General features: G+C 35.0%; 2 protein-coding genes across 2 annotated transcripts; one reads left to right on the top strand and one right to left on the bottom strand.

Annotated features, from left to right (window-relative positions):
- Window positions 1-446: 446 nt before the first annotated feature.
- LOC145015226 (phospho-2-dehydro-3-deoxyheptonate aldolase 1, chloroplastic-like) lies at window positions 447-3591 on the top strand. Its single transcript, XM_078973680.1, has 5 exons — window positions 447-1076; window positions 1357-1634; window positions 1858-2134; window positions 2364-2609; window positions 3231-3591. The coding sequence occupies exons 1-5, from the start codon at window positions 507-509 to the stop codon at window positions 3477-3479; spliced, it is 1620 nt and encodes a 539-aa protein (XP_078829806.1). The 5' UTR covers window positions 447-506; the 3' UTR covers window positions 3480-3591.
- Window positions 3592-7518: 3927 nt separating this feature from the next.
- LOC145014349 (uncharacterized) lies at window positions 7519-8971 on the bottom strand. The gene is made up of 4 exons (XM_078972731.1): window positions 8583-8971; window positions 8330-8412; window positions 7968-8170; window positions 7519-7744 (listed from the first exon to the last, which is right to left on the bottom strand). Coding segments are annotated over exons 1-4 (399 nt in total). The 5' UTR covers window positions 8585-8971; the 3' UTR covers window positions 7519-7633.
- Between the last annotated feature and the right edge of the window lie 670 nt (window positions 8972-9641).

The raw sequence follows: 9641 nt of genomic DNA, 5'->3' as shown, positions 1-9641 counted from the left end.
ATAACCACTAGCAGGGAAGTGTGGTCATTTTCGAGTTCATGGTTAGATTTGAGTTCATATATCTTCCATAACTCACCTACAACTAAAATAAAAAGCACATCAGCTAATAATTTACAATTTAGTGTTTTAAACATACACAAAACTAGTTTACAATTTAGTGATTTAAACATGCTCCAAACCAGTGATGAACATGGAAAGATTAACATGTACATCACCAACTTCTAGTTAATAGTTATATATTTCGACCGACCGTTTTACCAATATCCATACTTTTGCAAAAAAACAAAAAATAAATAAATAAATAATCTCGTTTTTTTGTTCTTTCACGAAAACAATATGATTTAAAATTTACAATTTTACCGGAATACCCTTACCTACCTAACCCCCCTCGTCGAGAGCTTCCACCAAACCTGCCACCGATTCCCTCCTCCCTATTAATTGCCCCCATTCAGTCCCTCCACTCCCACCTACAAACACAAACCAAGAACGCATACATTTTCATCAAAATGGCTCTTGCTAGTAACTCTAACCTCCTCACAAAATCTTTCCAAATCCACTCTCTCCCACCACAACTGAAATCTGTCTCCTCCACCACCACCTCCGCCGCACCCACCGCCACCACCAGATCCATCCAACCAATCTTCGCCGTCCATTCTCCCGATCCATCGAAGACCCCCATTGACAAATCATCTTCAAAACCTGCTTCCCCAGCCACCGCCGCTACCGCCACCACCACCCCAACAACCGCCTCAGATACAAAAAAACCCAAACAATGGACCATCGAAAGCTGGAGAACCAAAAAGGCCCTACAACTTCCGGAATACCCGAATCAAATCGAGCTCGAATCGGTGCTCCAAACCCTGGATTCCTTCCCGCCGATCGTGTTTGCCGGGGAGGCACGTAACCTTGAGGAGCGGCTGGGTGAGGCTGCTATGGGAAATGCGTTTCTTTTACAAGGTGGTGATTGTGCTGAGAGTTTCAAGGAGTTTAATGCTAACAACATTCGTGATACGTTCAGAGTCATTCTTCAAATGGGTGCCGTTTTGATGTTCGGTGGTCAAATGCCCGTTATCAAGGTCACATTTTTTTATTTTTTAAATTCCATCATTCATTTTACCTCTTTTTCGTGTGTGATTTTAAGCTTACTCATCGACACTTTTAAATACTTTTGGCTATCACATGAAATCTGAATCATGAAAACATGCCAACATATCTGAATTTTTAAAATTTTAAAGCTATGATCTTTGTGGAGTGTAGTAAAGCCTTATGCTTGATTTAATATAACATAAGTATGAACACATGCGATTATGAATTACACTGAAATTGATTTTGGATTGTGGGAATTTGAGGAACCAGGTAGGAAGAATGGCTGGACAATTTGCAAAGCCTAGATCGGATCCTTTTGAGGAGAAAGATGGTGTGAAATTACCAAGTTATCGAGGGGATAATGTTAATGGTGATGCATTTGATTTGAAGTCCCGAACACCGGATCCTCAAAGATTGATTAGAGCATACACCCAATCTGCAGCTACTCTTAATCTTTTGAGGGCTTTTGCTACAGGAGGTTATGCAGCTATGCAAAGGGTTAATCAATGGAATCTTGATTTTTCGGAACATAGCGAACAGGGTGACAGGTATGTTGAATTTACTTATTTGCCCCTTTATGATTAGGGCGTTGTGTTTAGTTTTTTGCATGAAAATAAGGAAGCTAGACTTTCCCTTTAAGTCCTAACCTTTTAAAACTTTGTCCTCTTATATCTTTCTTCTTTTGATTTTCCCAAGTGTGCAATCATTTTCTCAAATACTTTTTTAAAGTTATATAATTATGATGTGGTTTTTTGAATTGTTGCATGGTAGATACCGAGAGCTGGCTAGCAGAGTTGATGAGGCACTCGGGTTCATGTCTGCAGCCGGTTTGACCATTGACCATCCTATCATGACCACCACCGATTTCTGGACATCACACGAGTGCTTGCACTTGCCATATGAGCAATCTCTTACTCGTTTGGATTCAACTTCTGGTTTGTACTATGATTGCTCTGCCCATTTCCTCTGGGCCGGGGAACGAACTCGTCAGTTGGACGGTGCCCATGTCGAGTTTCTAAGAGGAATCGCAAATCCCCTCGGAATTAAGGTATTGATCTTCACATACATTTTGCCTGATCCAACATTTGTAACAGGCACGATGTATGTGTCTGATACAACTGTTAACACGGTTGTATCAGACACATGGTACATGTGTTTGATACAACTGTTAACACAGTTGTATCAGACACAAGGTATGTGTCTGTTACGGAATGGAAACAACCATTTAGTATCAGACACATTGTGATTATAGAGAGCTAACATATGTTTTTGAAAAGGTGAGTGACAAGATGGATCCAAGTGAGTTGGTGAAGCTCATCGATATTTTGAATCCCGAGAACAAAGCGGGAAGGATTACAATAATAACAAGAATGGGAGCGGAGAACATGAGAGTGAAACTTCCCCATCTTATTAGAGCGGTTAGAAGAGCGGGTCAAATCGTGACGTGGGTCTCAGATCCTATGCATGGCAACACCATCAAGGCTCCGTGTGGTCTCAAGACTCGACCCTTCGATGCTATTAGGGTAACATTCTCATCCTGCTACTTGTGTATTTACATTCTTTATTAACATTGCAATTTATAATTTGGCCCCCGGATAAATGATGTTTAAAAAAAGATAAATTGTGGGATATAGCAACATACTTTACTCTTGCTACCATTACCAATATAGGCAATGTACTTTTTTTCCGCATAATAGCAATTTGCTTATATTCTTTTGTTTGTAATAGCAACGTACATACTTTTATATATAAAACTTGTAAAATGCTTAAAGTTTTCATTTTACATAACACTTACTATCAGTAAAAAATTAAGTATGTTGCTATCGTTGGTAAGTAATTGTAAGTAAATTGCTATTATTGGTTTATATATTCCTATTATTAGAATAAACAAAAACATAAGTACGCTAACTTTTCAAAAAGCTACTCCGACTACCGATTCAACGAGCTTATTCATCTTTTAAATGTCGTTTTATGTCATTTTACATATTTTCAGTTAACTTATCAGCTAGTTTTACCAAACGTTATTTTTTATCAGCTAGTCTGTCATTTTACATATTTGTTATTTTATGTCTAACTGTCTAAGTCGTTTTTTCTGTATTAAGCTAAGAACATAATAATAATACATGGAATGTTGTTTGTACTAGGCGGAAGTGAAAGCATTTTTTGATGTGCATGAGCAAGAAGGAAGCCACCCGGGAGGAGTTCATCTTGAAATGACGGGACAAAATGTGACGGAGTGCATTGGTGGATCTGGATCCACAACAGTCACCTTTGATGACCTTGGATCGCGATACCACACACACTGTGACCCAAGGCTTAATGCCTCTCAATCACTAGAGCTATCCTTTATAATCGCAGAGCGCCTAAGAAAGAGGAGAATGAAGCAATGTTAAGAGCTAATTTGTTAATTTTCTTTTAAAACATTTATGTTGTTTTAGACTTTATTTTTGTAGTTCGTAAGTTATGATAATAACAAGAGCTAATGAGTTAGTTTCTTTTAAAACATTTATGTTGTTGTAGACTTTTTTTTGTAGTTCATAAGTTATGGTAATAACGCGTTGTGTTATTAAGAAGTTGGGTAAATTACACCATTCGTCCCTCGTACTGGTACCAAAGAGCATGTTTAGTACCTATTTTCAAAAATTAACTCGAACCGTCCCTCATATATCTAAAAATTGCACGCTTCATCCCTTATTAGTTTGAATTTGCATGTTGTATCCTTTGGAAGACATAAAAAGACTATTTTGCCCTCACTATTTTAATTTTAATTAAATTATAATTAAATTTGTATTGAAATAAAAAGAAAATAAAATAAAATACCTCACCCCTTCCTTTTCCCCTTTTCCTTCTACATTCCCTTTAAATCACAATTCACCGGACCACCACCACTCTTTTCACCTCCGAGGTTCCCACCATCACCGCTCTATTCACCTCCAACCACCACCGCTCTAAATGTCGCCGGAGAAGAAGATCGAGAACCCACATGTCCCAAAGAAGAAAAAAGATTCAAATCGGAACACCGAAACACCACCAACACCCACAGACTTCATCTTCCTCCGACGAACATCACCTCACTGACCTCATCTTCCTCCGGTGTGCATCAAGAAACTCTTTTCTCTTCTCTGAAAGATCAACACCAGCACATACACACAGACTCTCAATCTCCCTCAACTTCGTTGAACAACTCACATCGTCATCACCTCCTACACTCTCTCTGATCCACCATCCTATCTCCCAAAATCATACCCCATAACTATTTTAATTTTAATTAAATTATAATTAAATTTGTATTAAAATATAAAGAAAATAAAATAAAATACCCCACCCCTTCCCTTTCCCTTTCCCCTTTTCCTTCTACATTCCCTTTAAATCACAATTCACTGGACCACCACCACTCTTTTCACCTCCGAGGTTCCCACCATCACCGCTCTATTCACCTCCAACCACCACCGCTCTAAACGTCGCTGGAGAAGAAGGTCGAGAACCCACATGTCCCAGAGAAGAAAAAAGATTCAAATCAGAACACCGAAACGCCACCAACACCCACAGATTTCATCTTCCTCCGACGAACATCACCTCACTGACCTCATCTTCCTCCGGTGTGCATCAAGAAACTCTTTTCTCTTCTCGGAAAGATCAACACCAGCACATAGACACAGACTCTCAATCTCCCTCAACTTCGCTGAACAACTCACATCGTCATCACCTCCTAAACTCTCTCTGATCCACCATCCTATATCCTAAAATCATACCCCATAACTTAAAGCTACAGACAAACCCTACTACCCCATCGGTGGGTTTGGGTGCTTGTAGAAGCCATTGGAAACAAACTCCATCTCCGTCAGAAACAACCTCCTCTCTCCCTTTCCGGAGATAACATCTTCATCACTGCCTACATTATCATCTCTTGTCTCACCCTTTTATTTATCCTTCTCTCTTTTGAACCAAATCTCCAAGGCCATAGCCTTAAGCTTTGTTATTCACAGTGACAATGATTAAAGCATTGTAAATTTCCAAACCACAAATCGAACTAAGAAGAGGAGAGATCGGAGAGACTGAGTTCCAAACCACAAAATAGACCTAAGGGGACCAACACTAACTATTTTTCGCCTTCATGTGGGTGATTATCGACATCGACTATTCTATTTCTGTCGCACCGGCATACACAAATTGAGCATCGATGTGGATGGTTTGTTCAAGGGGATTTAACCTGAAACCGGTTTCGTTAGGGTTTAATCCAGGTGATGTCACTTCAATTTAAGGTTTGCTTTGGGTTTATTCCATACAATTTAGGTTTGTTCCAGTGGAGCAACAGAAGTTGAGAGAAAGGAAGAGGTGTTGCGACAGTGGAAGCTCTGATATTAAGTCTAATTATTAAAAAAATATAAAAACTGATAAAGAAATAAAAAAATGAAAAAAGAAATTATTAAGGGTAAAATAGTCATTTTATGTCAATAGGGACTAAGCATGCAAGAAAAAACAAACATACGGACGGTCCGAGTTAATTTTTGAAAATAGGGACTATACATGCTTTTTGGCACCTGCACGAGGGATGAATGGTGTAATTTACCCTAAGAAGTTTTTAATGATATGAGCAATGGGTTAGTTATATCCTGACAAGCTTTTTGATGTGGTTATCTCAATTATAATCATTTTTATAATTACAATATGTCATATAATCCTTAATTTCATTTACTCCTTTATTTTCTACATACAAAACATTATCTTAGTGATGACATGTTTGTCTCAACAACTCCCATGATTGGGAAGCTGATTTTTCCACTAAAATTTATATACATTACCAATTATGCCCCTCATTTAATTGAAGACATACGAAAAGATCCATCATTTTTTATTCTACACTAGGTGTGAGATCCATTTATTACATGAGTTTATTTAAAAAAAATAATATGAAATTTTAACAATTTGAAAATTTTGAATTTGTAAGAAAAATGAGAAAAATTTTGTATTAAAATTAATGAGCCTTTAATGTATTGAATACATTACATATATACATCATTTTTAATAAATACATTACATATATATTACCTTAAATATTAAATGTGGAATTTTAATTTAATAAAATAAAAAATACAATAAATTGACAATTGGAAAATAGATAATTTAAAAATTCTACAAAATGACATGTGTCCAAATAAATGAGTAGATGACATGTGGCAAAAAAACCTTCATTTATTATAGTAGATTTGTTGGCTGCCGCGTCACATACCAAAATTATGAATTAACTTTTTTTTTTCTCTTTTTCATTCTTTACATTACTATCATTTAAAATATTTAACTTTTTTAATACTTAATTTTTTTTATGAACCGAAAGATTAACCCCCATTTTAATACTTAAATAGGACTTGAAATAGCTAGCTTTATGTCAACACTAGGCAAATACCTCGTGTTGCGTAAAATACAAATATATGTTTTTAAATCAATGATATTACTGTTAGTTCTTATATAATAAATCTTATAATACGTTGATATAAACATTGTTTGTTTTGAATTATATGATAATGTTTTAAAATTGTATAATACCAATTGTCTCAATAGTTTTTATTGCAGGTTATTCATGAATAAAATTAAATGTAATATACTATCTTTGTATGATATTTTTGTTGTTAAAATAACAAAATTGTTCTCCTTGAGAGGATTGCTTTTTAATTGCTAAAAATAGTTAGTGTTCTTTGAGAAAATGATCTATCAGGGTAAAAATGTTTTAAAATCGTTCAAAAAAAACATTGAAGGTTTGCATGTTCAACAAAAATATCATTTAATTGAAGTTTTTGTATAAAAAACATCAATAAAATATATATTTTCTTCACATCCCACCTAGTGGTAACGGGTTTTTGTGGGTTAATTGTTGACTATGATTAAAAAATTGTTGAGTTGGCCCAAGATTAATAACATGTGAGAAATAGTGGATGACATGACATTTATGTGTGTATTTTTTATTTAAATCCAATAACTTTCCCATGTACATAAGCAACACCCAAATCCACTTGGTTATTAGAGATGAATAATGCACTATACCAAAGGTCAAAACATTTGCTTAAGCGGTTGAATATATTAACATAAAAGATACAAACGGAGTAAATAAGCCTCTACAACAAAGCAAAATAAACTTAAATTAACATCAAGTTAATTGGGAAACAGATTACAACAACAGCAATACATAAAAACGCAACTAATAAGAGTAAAATGTTTCATGTGTTCTATAAATTGTATTGTTGCTTTACTCATAACATTTTCATAAAATTTAGTGTAAATAAGTCGAGACACATGGTTGTTTGTACGTGGTTACGTAAGTTTAGATTTGATATATATTTTAGGTGTCATCGCGACTATAGCATTTCAAAAGGATACAATCCGTATTTGATGAAATATTAGAATGGACTAATTCAAAGCAAATAGTATGTTAACGGTAAGAAGATATATTACAAATAAATGAACAAATTGATTTTAAATGCTTCTCCTAATCATAGGTCAAACTTTAATACGTTGACCATCTTTTGTCTTTTTCTCGAATTTTAATAACTATTCAATCTTTATGGGAAGAAACTTCATCCTTTTCCACAACTTGCATGGAAACCTTTTCCTCGTTTGCATGGGAAAGAATCAAGGACTCTAGTTTATCTTCAGCTTCTTCCACCTGCGCCATTGACATTTTCAATATTTAATCTTTGTAATTTCAATATTTAAATTCTACGTATATTACTAGTTACCCAACTTTGACCCTTTCAACATCAAATAACTAAAGTTCTAATTTTCCAGTAAATTTAAATGGGTTTCTACGTGAGTGCACCCCTGTTGGAGTTTGGTCAAGATACGCTACTGTTCATATGTAAGAGCCTGAAAAAGGTCAGTATTCAAACCTTGTCGATGATATCATTGGCGATATGAGCACTCATTGCTACTCCTTCGATCAGCTCATCAACGGCTTCCAACCTTTTTCTGAGTTTACTATCTTCAGGAAGATCATCAGTAATGTTATCGATCACCTTATCAACTTTTCCAGCCACATCTTCGATAACTTCCGCTATATGCTCCGCCATATCTACCGCTGTGTCCACTCTATCTGTTTTGTTGCATTAAAAAGATAGTTATATATCATTTAGCGTCTTAGTTATATATCTATACACAATAACGTCAATTAGAACGCATAAAATAATTAGAAGCAAAATAAAATATGAAAGCCTCGTTTTCACATTAATAATTATCGGCAATCTCTTCTTACTTTTTAGTGCAATCAATGGCCCCCATTTATGCGTGATAAAGGGTAAGACGAATGTCAACACGATACACAGAACCCAACTTTCCCTGAAAAATTACACGTTAACTACAAATATATATACAGAAGAACATAAAAGGTATATTGTGTTTCTCTTTTGGTTGCTTCAAAATTTTGTCTAGATCACAAGTGAAGACATTATTTAAATTCAAGACATACTCGAAAATTACTGGGAAAATTGGTCTCTTTTAAAGCTTACATAGAACCCGAAGGTGATCCTGAAGGAAGAGGAACTCCGGGAAATGGAGTAATTTGCCGTATACAACAAACTTTCGTCGTGCAATCATCAACCTGGGGTGATACTGCAAGTTTCTGCTATTTAAGCCATGAACGCTGCATGAGGCAAGATGCTTTGTTTTTGAGATTGCTGCATGAGAAGTTGAATTAACTATAGAAGATGATGTAATGAGAGTTGGGCTTGTAGATATCAATGGAGCAGCATTTAATGTCGACATGCACAATGACATTTCTTGGCTTTCGGTATTTCTGGTTGGAATTAATGTTGCTGTTGCTCGGAATCGATCGAAGCCTTGAGAGATCTGAATTAGCGAATACTGTGTGAAATATATTTATGAGTAAATTTTGTGACTGAAGAGGAAAAATGGGATGATGATGGAGTAGTTGAAGGGTTCTATGTGTACTTATAGATATTAACGAAGATATAGAGTACGATTCAAGGGTCATAGAAGTAGAGCGACCACACGGTGTTTGTTTATGATCAATGGTAGAGCCGTAGAGGTTTCTTGTCAATTTTATTTGTTATTATCTTAAACTAGGTCAATATCGTTGCACAGTATATACTATAGAATATATGTATATAGTTAAAATATTTATATTTATAAAAAGGAAATTTTCAATAAAATCCAAACATTTTAGATCAATTTACGGTTTAATTCCAAATTAAATTTTGTTTACAAAAAAAAGACAGAATATTAGCTAAAACTTCGGATTAATCATTCGTGGTCGGTTTCACAGATTTAGCTAATATTTCGACTTTTTCGTTAATTTGTCAAAATATTAAATTTTTTTTGTTAATTCAGCTAAAACTTTGGAATAACCCTTTTATCAATATACTAAAAATGGTTTGTTTTTCAATGAATCATCTCTTTTTATATAAAGTTATATATTCAGTTTTAAAAGACACGAAATTTAGAAAAAGTATCTATACAATGCAAAAAACTAACAACCTTCATAAATTTGCCCGAAAAACATAACCGGACGATAAAGTGCTCCATGATTGCAAAATGAAATTCATACA

This window comes from Lactuca saligna, chromosome 9 (genome assembly GCF_052625555.1).
Source record: "Lactuca saligna cultivar CGN05327 chromosome 9, ASM5262555v1, whole genome shotgun sequence".
NCBI lineage: Eukaryota > Viridiplantae > Streptophyta > Magnoliopsida > Asterales > Asteraceae > Lactuca > Lactuca saligna.
This window is presented reverse-complemented; position numbering and strand designations above follow the sequence as displayed.